This window comes from Plectropomus leopardus, chromosome 7, assembly GCF_008729295.1.
Source record: "Plectropomus leopardus isolate mb chromosome 7, YSFRI_Pleo_2.0, whole genome shotgun sequence".
Taxonomy (NCBI): domain Eukaryota; kingdom Metazoa; phylum Chordata; class Actinopteri; order Perciformes; family Serranidae; genus Plectropomus; species Plectropomus leopardus.
The window spans coordinates 33557077-33575667 of NC_056469.1; the positions used below are offsets into that span (position 1 = coordinate 33557077).

At 42.5% G+C, this 18591-nt stretch overlaps 1 protein-coding gene across 1 annotated transcript; it reads right to left on the reverse strand.

The window, feature by feature from the left end:
* Nucleotides 1-14076: 14076 nt before the first annotated feature.
* LOC121945686 (one cut domain family member 2-like) lies at nucleotides 14077-18276 on the reverse strand. The gene is made up of 2 exons (XM_042489985.1): nucleotides 17235-18276; nucleotides 14077-14144 (listed from the first exon to the last, which is right to left on the reverse strand). Exons 1-2 carry the CDS (start codon nucleotides 18274-18276, stop codon nucleotides 14077-14079), a joined length of 1110 nt encoding a protein of 369 aa, XP_042345919.1.
* Nucleotides 18277-18591: the final 315 nt, after the last annotated feature.

Consider the following 18591-nt stretch of genomic DNA (forward strand, 5'->3'; position numbering starts at 1 on the left):
GTGTTCTGGCTGGGAGGGGGGGTGTAGGTTGAGACGCCGGGGGGGGTAGGGAAAGGGCTTTCGATCACGTTTCAGCAACACGAGACAGGGGCATACATCATGATTAGGGGCTGTTCCCACGATCATAAGAAGCCTATAGGGGAATATTTATGTNGTGGGGGGGGTGTTCTGGCTGGGAGGGGGGGTGTAGGTTGAGACGCCGGGGGGTAGGGAAAGGGCTTTCGATCACGTTTCAGCAACACGAGACAGGGGCATACATCATGATTAGGGGCTGTTCCCACGATCATAAGAAGCCTATAGGGGAATATTTATGTCTGCAGGAGTCGCCCCAGCGCCGCCGATTTATAGCATGGTAATTGTGAGCCTTTTACACATGATTACAGCATAAGGAAGCATTTACTTAATGGTCGGCGTTATGATCGTCAGGACGGCAGAGAGCCGAGGATGGGATGGAGGCGAGGAGGAGGCACCCCGACTTCTCCAACAAGCCATAAATCCGCGCTACAAGCCAGCCGTAGCCAGCACTATCATGTCACTCCTTTCATTAAGCTGAGAGTGCACCACTGTACACCTCCCAACCCCCCCAGCACAGAAATATTGATGGTGTAACGCCAGTGAAAAATGTAGCATTTGGAAGAAAAAAAATAATAATTTCACTTGTAGTGATATTGACATGCCGCTGACATCTTGGCCTGTTCAGATTTTAATGAGACGTGGTTCGATAACTCTCAGAAATGCAAACGAGCGCCCCGGATGCCCAAAAGCTAACAGGCACCTGTAATCTCCAGTTGACAAGGGTGCATCCCCGAGTCCAAACACTTCCTTCAGATAATGATTCAGAGGAGGACGAGCACACACACGGGGAAATCACGGCCAGATTTATTCATGTCCAGTCGAGTACTTTAGTTTCAGAAACTCAGCTGGATGTCGGGGCAATCAAAGTCTAACGGCGCCGCACACACACATGCACGGCTCCACGCCCGCCTCTGAAGCTGCTGTTGTTGATGGCACTCGTGTGGAAAAGACGGCAGTAAGGTCACACTTATCTCTCAAGCGCTCTGCTAATGAGAGGAATTTGCTGCTGTGAGTTTGAGGAGTGCAGAGGCGGTCATACAGTAAACATCAGGCCGCGCCGTGTGAGATGTTTCTCAATGGGAACATGTAAGCCAATCAATCCAACGTGTCGGCTCTGCTCTCGCTGCAAACGCCACCATCTTAGCTTCATATCATGCGTGTTTGGAGCATGTGTGAGTGGGATTGTGTCTCTGCGTGTGCTGGGCTTTGAAATATTGGATTTCAAGGTTGTTTCTTGCTGTTATCTCCATCTAATCAAGTCATTTTGGTCCATAATAGAGGACCATAAACCTTGTTTAGAAGTGGAGACATCTGACAGTGAGGCGACATTATTTAAAGAAAGTTTACACCACAAAGAGGCACCTCAAAATAAAAGTGTCATCTTCTGCCTTTTTGTTTCAAAACCAGGCGTTTGGGAGGAAAACGATAAAGAATAATATTACAACATTTTGTGTGGGAATATTGTATGGATACACAGATGCCAGGTATCATTTAAAAAAAAGTTATTAATATTGCAAATACAAATTAAACTCTTGGTAGATGTCTCGAATAAAAAAATTAATTGCTTTTTCAGTCCACTAGATACATTTTGTTGCAATAAAAATGACTGACGTGAGATGAACAGAATGGAAACGTTATCTTATTAGATAAAACAAATGTTGTACAAGACATTTCCCCCTCAGGATTTGGTAGAAATGTGCATTCCCACCGCCAATAAAAATATAATAGTAACAGAAGACTTTTATTGAAATTAAATGCATTTCCACCGTAAAGTAATGCAGAAAAGGCACAAATTTATGTATAAAAATTCCCGACCCGAAACCCCAAGTTTCATATGTGTCTGACCCAAAGTTTATATGAAATCTTCAACCTTGCTTTTTGTACCATAATTTGATAAAAGGAAATATATGTCATAATACTCAGTGTATTGCAAAACATTTAAAATCACAATAATACTGTATCTTGACCTAAGTTTCATGATAATATTGTAACTTGGGGTTTCTGGTGATTCCCAACTCTGTTCAAAATACAAATATGTCATTAAGCATGCATATTTCTTTGCATTTATTAATTCATTTATATATTTATGTTCCCATTATTCACTGGCAGGGTAGCAACTACTCTCTCTGTGGTTCACACAAGTAAACATTACTTCATAATTTTAAAAAACACAAATAAAAAATTATTAAGGCAAAAAAAGGGAACGAAACACAACAAGAAAATGGGCAAACTACAAAAATAACAATAAAAGAAAACAAAACAATTAATAACAACAAATGAATGACAATATTATATATATATATATTTAAAATTGATTGTTTATTTTCAAAGGGACAGCGCACAGTTAAAGGCACCAGACTTAGTTAGCGGCTGATTTGCATCTGTTGTCGGGCAACAGGTAAACAAAAACAAAAAAAAACAGCAAGTAGCCTTCATCGCCTAAAACACCACAATAAATAAACGACCACAAACTTTCTTAAATTCACTACATACAACCACACAAAAGACCATTAATGTGAACATATCACGCAAAAAGATGCAATACATAAAAGTCCATCAGTATAACATCAGCATGACAGACGGTAAACAAGAAAATCATTGATGTTGACACTTTTATGCAGATTTTAGCTAAAATTTAAATGCTGTGAACCTTACAGTTTATATAACTCCAACAATGAACCAATGTGCCCTCACTGTGAATAAATAATCAGCAAAACATCTGATACAAGTCAAAGATAATAGTTGCATTACTGAAAACAGCAAACAGCAGTGACTGAGAATAAAAAAAAAGAGCATCATAGATTTCTTTATTAATGACAAAAACATCTGAGATTGTAGGAAAACTTGTCCTGTGTCTGAATTTTAAATATTTTCCCTTTTTTCACTTAAATCGTTTGAACATATACAGTAGATGTGTGACACTGACATGTCAGATACGACAGAATAAGAAACCGTCTCTTTAAGTTTTGTATAGTCCGTTTTTTAAAAAACATTTTCTTTCTGGTTTTGCTTCTTGTAGTCTCAGTTTGTGTGCCAATTTTTCCATTGAAAAGATTTCTTCCACGATTGTTGGCCATTGGTGTTTTGTTGGTTTTTTACTCTAGTTCCTCCTGACAGCTTTCTTGCTCACCACTTGCAGTATTTTGATCAAATATCTATTCCTGGCAACAACATTTTCTTCAGAGAACTTACGTAGTTAAAGCACCAAACAGCTGTTAGGGACCTCATATCCTTGTTTGTTTTCTTTTAAATCCTTACCATTTCCCAAAATGCAGTTATCCAAAAAACATGAGAATGAAGGCACTCTTGCCAACATTTCTGATGACTGTTCAGCTGCTTTCTTTTCAGTTTTGGTGTAATAAACAAATCAGTTTCTTAAATGTTTATGAATTAGTGTATGAATGATGTATCTTCCACATATTCTGCCAATTTTTATCTGAAATTTCTACGTTGAGTTCTTTCTCCTATTTCATCATGATAATTTTTATTTATCCTTTATTGAGCCAGGAAGGTCTCATTAAGGTACAAGATCTCTTCATTACAACGGTGACACAATCGGTTACAACAATATGCAATATCATAAAGCAGCACAAGTGAAAATAGTGAAAGAAGAGGGCTATTCAGAGCATACCAGTGACATCTAAACACATTCCCCCAAAGGTATGAACTATAAAAAGCAGCAACATGTTCCCTTCACTTAATTTGTACAAGAAACAAGTTGAAATCATCACAGTGTTTTGGCAGAATTCTTCACTTATTGTGAGAATATAAGACATTTGGGATCCTTTTTCTACACAAATATAACGTGTTCACATGGATGTAGCTAACCACGGACACAAGGCGTTTCTCTTGTTTTACAGGATTTTATTACACAAACATGCACTCACACATGTTGTCAAGTGTGCCATGAGAACTAAAAACACACAAAAAAAAATCACAATATAAGTTGATCAACACATAAAATCTCTCTACCTCATTGGCATAAATAATATGCTCAATTTAGAGCTTGACCACGTTAACTTAAAGAGGAGAACAGAAACGGCCTTGAGCGTTTTCACAGCTCGTAATTTTAATTTTATCTCCACAATTCATCTTGTGCATCAGTTTGACCACTCAGCCTATATTACCTTGCAGGTGAAGAGTTCAGCTCTTAGGAAACACAGTAAACAAGGGAATACATTAGTTCAGAGACATATATTTTTAAAACTGATCTTATTGTTAATAAACAAAAGACACACAAAGCATCATTTAATTCAACTCAAATATTAATAATAAAATTAAAAAGGTATAACTGCCACTTATAGCAGCAACAGTGGACATTATAAGTCCTAATTTAACTCTCAATAAAGTAATGTTTCAAATAAAACACATTTTAGCACAATCGGTAAGAAAATACACTTTTGTTTACAGATTTCAGGCCTCCAGGCCAGTGTTCAATAAAGTCCAGCATTGGCACCAATGCACCGGTCCTCCCTCAGTGTGTGTGTGTGTGTGTGTGTGTGTGTGTGTGTGTGTGTGTGTGTGTGTGTGTGTGTGTGTGTGTGTGTGTGTGTGTGTGTGTGTTGTGTGTGTGTGTGTGTGTGTGTGTGTGTGTGTGTGTGTGTGCGCACAAACACGCTTGCTTACACTCAGAAACGCGTTTGATACCATCAGCAAAACGTTCGCTCAGCCGCGCAGCGCTGATTGAAACCTCTTAAAAGTGTGCATTTAGGTAATTGCACGACTCCCCCAAATATGTTTTAGTCCACTTAAGGCTTCTAAACACCCCGAGCAATGCCGACTCTGCTTGTTTCACTCACCCCTGACGTAACCCGCCTTTAATAGAAAATAAATTAGTTCCCCCTAAAGTGATTATTACTCACTCAGTGCCGCCACATGTAAATGACTTTTATGAGAAACTAATGATGTTGAAGTGTCCACTAAGGGAAAGAGAAGAGAGGTGGAGGGAGATGGACAGAGAGGAGGGGTGGTGGTGGGGGAGTTGGCTCGGTACACAAAGGCAGAGGTTGGTGTTGTGTTTCCTGTAAATACAGAATTACAGCGTGTTGGAGGTGAAAGGTTCGGCGATGGATATGCAGAGAGAAACATTCAGCCTGAATTTAAAATGCTCGTCTGATTCTCAAAATGGATCTGAGCTCAGCCCACACATACACACACACACACACACACACACACACACACACACACACACACATATCAGCGTCTCTCACACAAAACTGGCCCTGCTTTTTTTTTGCACGATATATTTAAAAAAATAAATAAATTTCAGACTTTTCGTGAGGAAATATTGATTATATAATTGGGCAGGCTGCCGCAGCTACAGTGGCGTTTAACCCAGACCCCGAGTTTGTATTTTGTGGTTGGTGTAAGCGAGTCTGGCATTAAAAAGACAAATTAACACAAGACTTCATCACCTCCATCACCACTTAAAAAGTTTGAATACGGAGAACTTTGACATCCAGCTAATTTTTCCTCTGTGGTATAAAAGAAATATGGAAATGCAGAATATGAAGGGAGGCAGAGTCTGACTAAAATATGGCAGCTTTCTCAGTCAGTTTATTCTAAATGCAAACACAAGATGAAAAAATCATCATTTTGTGTATCTTATTAGTCAGTAATGTTTCTTTTGATTTCTGGGAGCAGATTTCAGTTAAAATATAAAAACAGACACCAGTGGTGGAGTATAATTAACTACATTGACTTAAGTACTGTACGTAAATGTGAATTTGAGGTACTTGTACTTTACTTGATTATTTTCTTTTTGTACTATTTTATACTTTTACTTAAAACTACTACTTTGCAGATGAATATTTTGCATAAAAATCAGAAGAAGAGTTTATAAATAATTTATTTTATTATAAATTAAATTACCCAACAATTTACCAAAGCACAAGTGGTTGATTAATCAGTCAGTTAATAGTTGCCAATAATTTTTATAAATGCTTTGGGGTTTGGGGGTTAGCTATTTCGCTATTTTTTAATTTTGAGTTTTTGGATGTTTTTACTTCTTTTAAAAAAAAGTTGTGTGGGTTCTTTTTCCCCCCAAATTTATCTTTGATCATTTTGAGTTTGGTGGTGTTTTTTTCCCTTTAAAAATAATTTAGAGGTTGTTTTTGGGTTTGTTTTTAAAGATTTGTCAGCTTTCAGTACTTTTACTTTGAATACTTGAAGTACACTTTCTGAATGAATATAATTACTTTTGCTTATGTACCATTTCAAAGCAGGACTTTTACTTGTAACAGAGTATTTTTTTACAGAGCTGTATTAATATTTTACTTGGGTAAAGGGTGCAGATACTTCTTCCATCACTGACAGACACAGGAAAATAAAAACTAGACTCCATGTGTGTTTTTTAAAAATAGATTTAATGATAAATAAGTTGCAGGAATGACATCATAAGAAAAGAAAACCATGGAGGATTTTTGCTGAAAATAATCCCTGTTGGGTCCATCGGTACTTTTGCAAACTGAGTGCTTCACTGTGCATCTGTTTGTGTGTTTTTTTGGAAGACACGGCCTTATTCAGTGGATGACAACACCAGATTTTGTCTGGAGGCCAAATCCATGTAAAAATATACAGTGTTTTCCAAAGCAGCATAATGAGAGCCGTGCAGAGCTCCGGCCTGGATGTAGTTATCTGTTTTCTGCCGGCAGCAGCTCACGGGCAACACGACGTGAAGGGTTGAACATCTTGATTCCTTTACTGCACAATGAAACAAGTTGCTGATTCATCTCTTTTAACTAATCAAAGTTGCTTAGCTAATCTGTTTTCTTTCAACAAATCCACTTTCCCTCGGCTTAATCCATTTGTCCTAGTTAGCCAGCCGGTCTGTTAGCTAACCTGCTCCCCCCCTTTCCTTTTTTAATTTATCTTTTATCCGTCTGCCTGCAGCCTGCAAGCGGAAGGAACAGGAACAGAGCAAGCTGGAGCGCAACCAGGGCCCGAAGCGCACCAGGCTGGTGTTCACAGACCTGCAGCGGCGTACGCTCATGGCCATCTTCAGGGAGAACCACCGCCCGACCAAAGAGCTGCAGGTCACCATCTCCCAGCAGCTGGGCCTGGAGCTCTCCACTGTCAGCAACTTCTTCATGAACGCCCGCCGACGCAACGTCAACAAGTGGGCGGACGAGGGCCGTCCCTCCTCCACGGGTTCCTCGGGCTCAAGCGTTTCCTCCTCCGCAGTGTCCTGCAGCACGGCATGATGACGGACCGCCGAGGAGGCGCGGTGGGGAGGGCGCTGAGGGAGCAAGGGGGCACATAGACTGGTCTAGGCAGAGATCAGCCGTCATAAATGTCCTCCTCGTTATCAGAAGGAGCGACGGAGCCAGCTATTATAGATGATTTTATGAAGATGAAGCATTTTCCCAAACCAAAGTCGATCGCTCCCTTGAAATAGAAGGGGGCGATACCCAGAGTGATATGAGCGCAGGGCGCGAGGTCCTGCTTGTATAGTCAAGGGCGCAAAGATGATTTGACTCAAAGATGAGTCACGCCCTCACATAGACTCCATCTCATTGCATTATTTTGAGTATCTAGATTAGAGATAATGAGGGTATTACAAATCAGGAGGAAGCATATTTTGGTGTACCTTCTAAATCTTTACTCATCTCTCCAGACGTGAAGAATCAAGAAGTGCTCACATGTGGGGAGCTCCATCGTGTAACTTCTTAATCAAAAGTGTTCATCATCCAAAGACGTTAATCCTCCCCGCGATGTTCCCGTTTTTCCTCGAGAATCAAGGCGAAAGAGGAAGAAAAGGCTTTTTTTTAATCTTGTTTTTTCTGAAGAAGCTAATTCTCCTTTTTTTTTAGCATGTGTTTTCAACGGTGGCGTTGTTCCAAGTTCGGAGCCTGGAATTATCAGGACGGTTCTGTAGCGGCCTTGACTCCACGCTGTCAATCATTCACCGCCAACAGGAGCCTCTCCTGTGTTTTAGGAAAGTCGGTCCCGCCTTGAATGAATCAAGAGGTTTCGGGGGGGGGGGGCATCTCGCCATACGCCAGGACAGAATCAATAAACACAAGTAGGACGCAGACTCGTTGGTGCAACCGTCTAGCTTTAAGACTCACACCGAGCTTCCAAACGAAGCTCCTCAGCCATGTTTGACTCAAAATTAAGCCAAAAAAAAAGAAAAAATGAAACACGGAGGCTCGGCGGGAAGAGCTACACAATGTATAGTGACATTATTTTTTTCCACTCATTTCCAAACACCTCTGCTCCAAATCTTTTTTTTACAGATGTCTAGAAAAATGGAGGAATGTGATTCTTTCAGCCCTTTTTGTACAGATTTCAAGCACATCGCTCGATTTATAGAAACACGATGGAAGAGTGGGGCGGTTTGTTTCAGCCCTGCTGACGTTACAAGGTCATTTTTTTGGTCCACAAAGGAACGGCTTTAACACGCCTCCTTATAGCCAATAGTGAAATCCAACCAAGAACGTTTCAAATGCAATTGCTGATCTGATCAATGTATTTATTACTGCATTTGTGTATTTATTGTTTTGTTTTTTTTCCCTTTTTTCTTTTTCCTCTCTATTTATTTGGTTATTTATTTATGCTATCTATATACTGTAAGTATTTATTTAACAATGCTCTGTATGTCTGTGTGAACTGAGTACTTTTTCTGATGGGCACTTTTAGCTGTAGAATCCCATCGTAATACCAAAGATTAACATTGCCTCCCTGAATGTACGGCCTGAATCCCCAAAACCCCCAGTCCCCGACCCCGGTCCCGACCCCCTGTTCAGCCACCCAGTGATGTTGCGTATCTCTCTCTCTCTCTCTCTCTCTCTCTCTCTCTCTCTCTAAGGGCCTTTGGGTTTGTTTTTTTTGTTTTGTAGAATAACGGGATTTCTTTACTCTTGCAAATGTCCTCTGCGGTCAGCTCTTAACGCCAAGGCCAAAGCTTTTGAAGTTGTGATAGATTTATAATAATACTATGAATAATAATAACAATAATAATAATGATGATGATGAGGCATCCATAGTTCACAGTTGCTTGTAAAGTTTTGTGTCATACCAATGCCTTCCGCGGAGTGTGTAAAGGTCCGGGACCCACTTAAAGCGCCGTCTGAGTCCCTTCCAGGGTCACATGAAAACATGCTACTGTGCGTCTGCCTGGGGAAATGCATGATTGTGACCCCCCCTCTTGTCCCACTCTTCATCCTCACACTGCGCCCCCGCTAGAGGTCTAGTGCAGACTTCAGCTCTATGTTCCATGCTCTCGCGAAACTACATGCGATCGCAATGCTACTGCTCTATCCGGTCCGTGTACGACGCCAGAACATCCCCGCCCCGACGCCACTGTGCACAGCTTTGCCTCTGCTGATGCTCATCCATCACTGCGACTCTACGCCGAGTTACGTCTCCTTTGACTCCATCTTGAGTAGGATCTGACTTAAGGTGCATACTTACGAATCTAGTTGTGCTCATTCAATTTGTCTGAGTGTCATCTATTAACATGTTGTTGCTCGCTAACTGAGCCTGTGATTTGTATTGGCATCATGTCACACTCTTAGGAGCTGAGTACTACATGTATATTGAGGCCTTAGCTAGTAAAGGCAGATGCCGTGTGCTACGTAGGCAGGTGGTAGCATAGATGACAACATCATTAGCAAAGAGTCTTGGTCTACTAGGGTAAGCTGCCCCGTTGGGTAGCATTAGAAGACCTTAATTTGAAGCTAAAACATATTGGCCGGAGTCGTGCCAATATTCACCTAAAAATAGCACACTTGTAAAAGAGTCCTTCACATGCACGTACGCTGCCGGCCGCTGCTTACACAGATCACTGTTTATGCTTCGATGGTGACATCAATACGAGTTCAGTTTCTAGGACTATGTATGAACGCTGAAGACTGATGTTCTCTGCGATCGCGTGCACCAACTAATACATGCTACTTTAGCCTCGTTAAGTGATTCGAGCTAGACTACATCTAATGCTGCAGTTTTTAGGCAGCACTTTCAACAGTAGATTATTTTAAGTTATAAAATCAATTCTGGTGGTATGTGAATATGATAGTTATATAGTCTCTGCGCAGTGCACTGGCAGAAAAAATGTACTGACATGGTCCAAGAAAACGTACAGGGCTATACACTACTATCTACATCACTCATCCTTTATCATCACTAATACAAACACGGGGGGGGGGGGGGGGGGGGGGGGGGGGGGGGGGGGGGGGGGGGGGGGGGGGGGGGGGGCGTACACACAAACACAACACACACCACACTCACACACACTCTGATGGTGTATGGGACACGTGCATGGGCCAATGCAGAGCCTTTATTGAACTACTGGCCTAGGAGCCGAGAAGCTGGTAAATCAAAAGATGTATTTCGTTAACCGATTGTCGCTAATATGTGTTATTATTTATAAATCATTACGTATTTGGAGGAGTTAAATTAGGAAGGGCTATATGTCCACGTGGTGGCTGCATAAAGTCAGTTATACCGTTCTTAATTTTTATTATTAATATTTGAGTTAGAATTAAATGATGCTCTATGCTTGTCTTTACAGTTTATTTACAATAACGTTCAGTTTTTACAAATATATGATCTCTGAACCTCAATGTGATTCCCCTTGTTATACTGTGGTTTCCTAAGAGCTGAACTCTTCACCTGCAGGGTAATATAGGACAGAGTGGTTCAAACTTGAATGAACATAGATGAATTGTTGGCTAGAAAATTAAAATTACAGCTGTGAAAACGCTCAGGCCGTTTCTAGTTCTTCCTCTTTAAGTTAACGTGGTCAAGCTCTATGTTGAGCATATATTATTTATGCCAAATGAGGTAGAGAGATTTTATGTGTTGATCAACTTATATTGTGATTTTTTTTTGTGTGTTTTTAGTTCTCAATACCAGGCACACTGACAACATGTGTGATGCATGTTTTGTGTAATAAAATCCTGTAAACGAACAAGAGAAACGCCTTGTGTCCGTGGTTAGCTACATCTCCATCAGGAACACGTTATATTTGTGTAGAAAAAGGATCCCAAATGTCTTATATTCTTCACAATAAGTGAAGAAACATCTGCCAAAACACTGTGATGACTTTCAACTTGTTTCTTGTACAAATTAAGTGAAGGGTAACATGTTTGCTGCTTTTTATAGTTCATACCTTTTGGGAATGTGTTTAGATGTCACTGGTATGCTCTGAATAGCCCTCTTCTTTCACTATTTTCACTTGTGCTGCTTTATGATAACAGTCATCAGAAATGTTGGCAAGAGTGCCTTCATTCTCATGTTTTTTGGATAACTGCATTTTGGGAAATGGTAAGGATTTAAAAGAAAACAAACAAGGATATGAGGTCCCTAACAGCTGTTTGGTGCTTTAACTACGTAAGTTCTCTGAAGAAAATGTTGTTGCCAGGAATAGATATTTGATCAAAACACTGCAAGTGGTAAACAAGAAAGCTGTCAGGAGGAACTAGAGTAAAAAAACCAACAAAACACCAATGGCCAACAATCGTGGAAGAAATCTTTTCAATGGAAAAATTGGCACACAAACTGAGACTACAAGAAGCAAAACCAGAAAGAAAATGTTTTTTTAAAAAACGGACTATACAAAACTTAAAGAGACGACACTGGACTGGAACAATAATCAACAGATACGCTGATCATCAAAGATGTAATAATGTTCGTGCACCCAAGCAGTTTGTTTTGTTTTGTCTTTTGGTTTCTTATTCTGTCGTATCTGACATGTCAGTGTCACACATCTACTGTATATGTTCAAACGATTTAAGTGAAAAAAGGGAAAATATTTAAAATTCAGACACAGGACAAGTTTTCCTACAATCTCAGATGTTTTTGTCATTAATAAAGAAATCTATGATGCTCTTTTTTTTTATTCTCAGTCACTGCTGTTTGCTGTTTTCAGTAATGCAACTATTTATCTTTGACTTGTATCAGATGTTTTGTCTTTTGTGTGGTTGTATGTAGTGAATTTAAGAAAGTTTGTGGTCGTTTATTTATTGTGGTGTTTTAGGCGATGAAGGCTACTTTTTTTTTGTTTTTGTTTACCTGTTGCCCGACAACAGATGCAAATCAGCCGCTAACTAAGTCTGGTGCCTTTAACTGTGCGCTGTCCCTTTGAAAATAAACAATCAATTTTAAATATATATATATATATATAATATTGTCATTCATTTGTTGTTATTAATTGTTTTGTTTTCTTTTATTTTTATTTTTGTAGTTTGCCCATTTTCTTTGTTGTGTTTCGTTCCCTTTTTTTGCCTTAATAATTTTTTATTTGTGTTTTTTAAAATTATGAAGTAATGTTTACTTGTGTGAACCACAGAGAGAGTAGTTGCTACCCTGCCAGTGAATAATGGGAACATAAATATATAAATGAATTAATAAATGCAAAGAAATATGCATGCTTAATGACATATTTGTATTTTGAACAGAGTTGGGAATCACCAGAAACCCCAAGTTACAATATTATCATGAAACTTAGGTCAAGATACAGTATTATTGTGATTTTAAATGTTTTGCAATACACTGAGTATTATGACATATATTTCCTTTTATCAAATTATGGTACAAAAAGCAAGGTTGAAGATTTCATATAAACTTTGGGTCAGACACATATGAAACTTGGGGTTTCGGGTCGGGAATTTTTTATACATAAATTTGTGCCTTTTCTGCATTACTTTACGGTGGAAATGCATTTAATTTCAATAAAAGTCTTCTGTTACTATTATATTTTTATTGGCGGTGGGAATGCACATTTCTACCAAATCCTGAGGGGGAAATGTCTTGTACAACATTTGTTTTATCTAATAAGATAACGTTTCCATTCTGTTCATCTCACGTCAGTCATTTTTATTGCAACAAAATGTATCTAGTGGACTGAAAAAGCAATTAATTTTTTTATTCAAGACATCTACCAAGAGTTTAATTTGTATTTGCAATATTAATAACTTTTTTTTAAATGATACCTGGCATCTGTGTATCCATACAATATTCCCACACAAAATGTTGTAATATTATTCTTTATCGTTTTCCTCCCAAATGCCTGGTTTTGAAACAAAAAGGCAGAAGATGACACTTTTATTTTGAGGTGCCTCTTTGTGGTGTAAACTTTCTTTAAATAATGTCGCCTCACTGTCAGATGTCTCCACTTCTAAACAAGGTTTATGGTCCTCTATTATGGACCAAAATGACTTGATTAGATGGAGATAACAGCAAGAAACAACCTTGAAATCCAATATTTCAAAGCCCAGCACACGCAGAGACACAATCCCACTCACACATGCTCCAAACACGCATGATATGAAGCTAAGATGGTGGCGTTTGCAGCGAGAGCAGAGCTGACACGTTGGATTGATTGGCTTACATGTTCCCATTTGAGAAACATCTCACACGGCGCGGCCTGATGTTTACTGTATGACCGCCTCTGCACTCCTCAAACTCACAGCAGCAAATTCCTCTCATTAGCAGAGCGCTTGAGAGATAAGTGTGACCTTACTGCCGTCTTTTCCACACGAGTGCCATCAACAACAGCAGCTTCAGAGGCGGGCGTGGAGCCGTGCATGTGTGTGTGCGGCGCCGTTAGACTTTGATTGCCCCGACATCCAGCTGAGTTTCTGAAACTAAAGTACTCGACTGGACATGAATAAATCTGGCCGTGATTTCCCCGTGTGTGTGCTCGTCCTCCTCTGAATCATTATCTGAAGGAAGTGTTTGGACTCGGGGATGCACCCTTGTCAACTGGAGATTACAGGTGCCTGTTAGCTTTTGGGCATCCGGGGCGCTCGTTTGCATTTCTGAGAGTTATCGAACCACGTCTCATTAAAATCTGAACAGGCCAAGATGTCAGCGGCATGTCAATATCACTACAAGTGAAATTATTATTTTTTTTCTTCCAAATGCTACATTTTTCACTGGCGTTACACCATCAATATTTCTGTGCTGGGGGGGTTGGGAGGTGTACAGTGGTGCACTCTCAGCTTAATGAAAGGAGTGACATGATAGTGCTGGCTACGGCTGGCTTGTAGCGCGGATTTATGGCTTGTTGGAGAAGTCGGGGTGCCTCCTCCTCGCCTCCATCCCATCCTCGGCTCTCTGCCGTCCTGACGATCATAACGCCGACCATTAACTAAATGCTTCCTTATGCTGTAATCATGTGTAAAAGGCTCACAATTACCATGCTATAAATCGGCGGCGCTGGGGCGACTCCTGCAGACATAAATATTCCCCTATAGGCTTCTTATGATCGTGGGAACAGCCCCTAATCATGATGTATGCCCCTGTCTCGTGTTGCTGAAACGTGATCGAAAGCCCTTTCCCTACCCCCCGGCGTCTCAACCTACACCCCCCCTCCCAGCCAGAACACCCCCCCCACACACACACAACACCCCCGCCCCGCAGCCCCCAGCCCACCCCCTGCTGATTTCTTGGGCCAGGGGCTGATAGAAATTATTGATTAAATCTGTGCAGCTCAGACTCCTCGACCCACAGAGGCTGGTTAACCCCTTCAGCGCCAGAGTGGGGGGAGCTGCAAGAGCCAAGATAAAAAAAACAAAAAAGCATGTTTGTGGGTTCGCCTGTTTACAATTCCTGATATGTAAATGGAATCGGCGTTGACCTTTGAGCCTCGCTGGGAGGATGTGAACTGTACGCAGCGAGAGGTGGACGAGGCTTTGTGGCTTTCATTACTGTGGGGGTGGTGCAGGCACTGGAGCCGACACGTAAACCGCATTGACCTTTCTTATTCATTTAGACCTTTAGTCAAGGGCTTCGGCCATCATCTTTAAAGTTATAGTCTCTGATCCCCCCCTCCAACACTGCTTGACTTTAAGTGTCGGAGCATGGCTGTGTGGTCTTTATCCTGCCTCCTTCTCCTCCGACTAAATCCTGATTGCCTCCTCCACCGCCTGAGGTTGGGCTACAGATGCATCTCATATATACAGTGCAGTAATCCACACAAAAACAAGACACTGCGGATAAATCCCAGGGATCACCTCCTCCGTGTTTAGCAAAATGTCTCCGCAGAAAAGACAATTATTTGAAAAAGACAAAATGGCAGCGGCTACGTTCCATAATTACTGAGAGCTCTGCAGCCTCCATCTATCAGAGAGACACAGTTATGGAAATAACACGCTGCTGCCGGCTGACACTGAAGGGCCTTCTATGTGTTTAAGCGAGTGCTGCATTAAGGAGGATCATCTTAAAACTTGAGGCGTGAAGCAGAGAGCAGTTGAGCTATCTTCAGACTGAGGAGCACAGGGCACCGCGCATTCTAATTCCAGTCTCGATTTGCCGATGCGGCCGAGGTGTGTGTGGGCAAGGCGTGCTGCTCTTTCCCATGGAAATCAATAGAGGCTTGTAATTAAACAAAAGGGGGTTGGCCGGGGGGGGGGGGGGGGGGAGAAAACAACAACCCCCTTCGGAAAGTAGGTTATGTAGAAAAGTGCCGAGCTGTCCAAATTGTGGCTTTGCCAAGAACTAAATATGCAGTTTGAGAGTGTGTGGGAGCGCAGAGAGCAGCATTGTCAAACATTATAGCACACTTCTCTGTGCAGGGACTTTAATTTTTTATGAGCTGATTGATCGGCTTCTCGGACTCGTTAAAATAATGTTTGGAAAGATGAAGATGCTGCAAAATAAAGAGAGAATGATTGATGATTAGAAGAACAAAAAGGGGCTGTTTTATCCCGAGGAAGATAAGGTGTGTGTGAGACAGGAAGAGGCGTTTTCCATACAAAGCTCTCACGATTAGATTCATCAAACAAAATCTCTGTCAAATTACACAACAAACTGGCAGATAACTCGTCTTTAGATAAGGGCTGCTGTAACGTTTTGCTGATGGAGGATGTACACATGTGCTCTCAGAGCCAAACAATCAAAGATCAATAATTGTGAAGGGATTGCAAGAGTGCACAATCATTACCTATGAACTCCATTGTGTTGTTGAGCTTAATCAGTCGAGTTGCTGACAGAGAGCGAAAAGCAGTGATCAACTGGGCAGGCTCACACACACGTCCTCCTCACAGACCCCCGCAGTGAGACACACACACACACACACACACACACGTATGCTCCTCTCATATTACTGTGTTCACTTGGATCTGTTTCTGTGCTGCGTGTATCAGATGGGCCCTTGGTCCCTGTGGAGGGACAACACTGTAACACGGCACTGTACAGCGTGCTGTCGTCTCTTCAATCCACATCCCCAAAGAATATTAAATGTCAAGCAGCAGATTACAATGTGCCTTTCAAAAAAATCTTTAGCCTGTAGAATCTGTATAAATACTAACTGGTGTGCAACAAAAAAATCTGACTAAATTCAAGAAAATTGTGAAAAATGAGCCAAAAGTCCACAAATATATTGGATTTAAAATGATCTCACATTTTGAGGAGCTCCTGTTTTTCTGGCTAATTGACTTCAATAAATTGATTATCAAAACCAATTAATTATGTCAGCTGATGCAGCACTAAAGATCACCTCCACATCAGCAACAACCCTCCACTTGTTTTCACAGATATGAGGAAAGTGACGACGCTGCTGCCTCGGAGCAGGACCGCGTTTTTTTCGTATTTAGCCTCGCAGTAATTGCCTCGGTGACGACGTTGATAAAAGACGTCTGGCAGAAGCTCAAGCCTCATTTGCATCAGCTACCTTGCCAAGTCAACTTCAGCCGCGCGCTGAGCAGATATAAATCACTGCTAGAATTAATCAATCGCTCCAGAATGGGCATATCTGCACAAATTATTTTGTGGGCTCAAAAGCGATTAAATTGCCAACCGCTGATCTTCATGCTTCGTTTGAGAGGAGGGCAAATGTCTGTGGCTTTTTTTATTATTGTAACTACTGTACAGATCAATAGGAGCTGTTTGGGAGCAAAGTAAACAAAGGAACGGCACATATGGTCCTCTGCAGCTCAAACTGTCTCTGTGTGCTGCTAAATTGTGATTATGAGACAATAGATGGAGGCCGTGCTGCATTCAAGAAGGAAACATCAGTGTGATGCTTTTCCTCATGTTTCTACCTGAGCTGCATACTGATGCTGCAGAGGAGGGTTTTGTTTTTTTGGAAGACATGGAGAAGGAAGGTGTTTGGGGAAAACAAGAGGAGAGCGAGTGTCTGTTTGTTGTTGTGTGTGTGTGAGCACAGTGTGTACATGTGTGTGAGGCAGATAGAGAGCAAAGCCAGATCTTACCCTCCAGCCGGAGTGAGGCCATTCTTTGAAACTCGGGCTCCTGCAGCCAGCGGGACATCCTCTTAAAGGTCTCACGGCCGGACTTGAGCTTGCCCCAGGGCTTGGGGTTCCTCAGGAGGTCAGACAGCGTGCCCTGTGACCTACACAGAACCCTCTCGGCGAAGATGGCCTGGGGGATGCTGTACCTCTTCAGCTCAGTGATGATCCGCTGGGCCACGTCCCTGGTGTTGATCTCCTCCCCGCCGCCTCCGCTGCCCTGCGAGCCCGGCAGCATGCCCTCACCGGGCGAGGACGAGCCGGACGATGAGGAGTGCAGGTGCTCGCCCATCTTGGAGGCCTGCTGGCTCGGGTGGTGGTGGGGCTGGTAGTGTTGGCTGTAGATGTGAGCGTGGTGGCCCGGGGCGTGCTGGTGGGCCTCCATTTTATTCAGCTGATGCCCCACTGACACGTCGCCTCCTCCCAGACCCGGCGGCGACATCTCGCGGCCAAAATCGGACGTCCGGCAGAAGAGGCTCCCCCCGTGGACGTCGTAGCCGGCGTGGAGCATCTGGCCGCCGTTGCCGTTGGGGCTGTTGCCCAAGCTGCCGTAGCCGTGCATGGAGGAGGCCAGGCCCGAGCCCGTGGAGGGCGGCGACAGGCTCTGCGTCATGGCCAGGTCCTTGCCATAGGGGTTGTAGAAGTTGGTGCCAAGGCCTCGGTCCTCGCGCATCAGGGTGAAGCTGCCGATGACGTTGCTGACAGGGAGGCAGGGGTGGTGATGGTGATGGTGGTGAAACTTGTCGTCAAAGGGCTGCAGGGGGGTCAGGGTGGTGTAGGTGCTGCCGGAGCTGGACGGGGAGTCGCCGCTGTATCCCAGTGCAGACATGGAGTGGTCGAAGCCCGGCGGACGGGGCTCCGGCTCCAGGGACATGGAGGGTCCCCCAAGGGAGGGCCTGGGGAAAGCAGCTGAAAGGTCCCGCGAGTGCAGCATGGCCCTGCCGTCCTGACTGTGAGCCAGATCGGAGTGGCTGTGGAGGGACATCTCCCCGAGACTCCCATCCATCTTCACTTTCAGCAGATAAACGCGTGCTGTGGCTCTGCTCTTGTTATTGTTGTTCAAGCAGCCGGGGCCAACAGTCTGCGCGCTCTCCTTACACCAGACTATGGATTTATCGATTTGTGAATTAATTGATTTCCGGGCTTATGGGGTGTCTAATTAATTATCTGATAACGTTAAGTACTGTCTTCAAACTCCCTCAAACTCCCAGAAAGGCAGTTTGCAGAAGCATGAGGAGCTTTGCCTGAGATTTGATCCTCAGCTCTTGTGGTGTCTTTGGTGCTCAGCTGTGCTCCTCGGCAGAAGCTTTGTGCCTGCGTG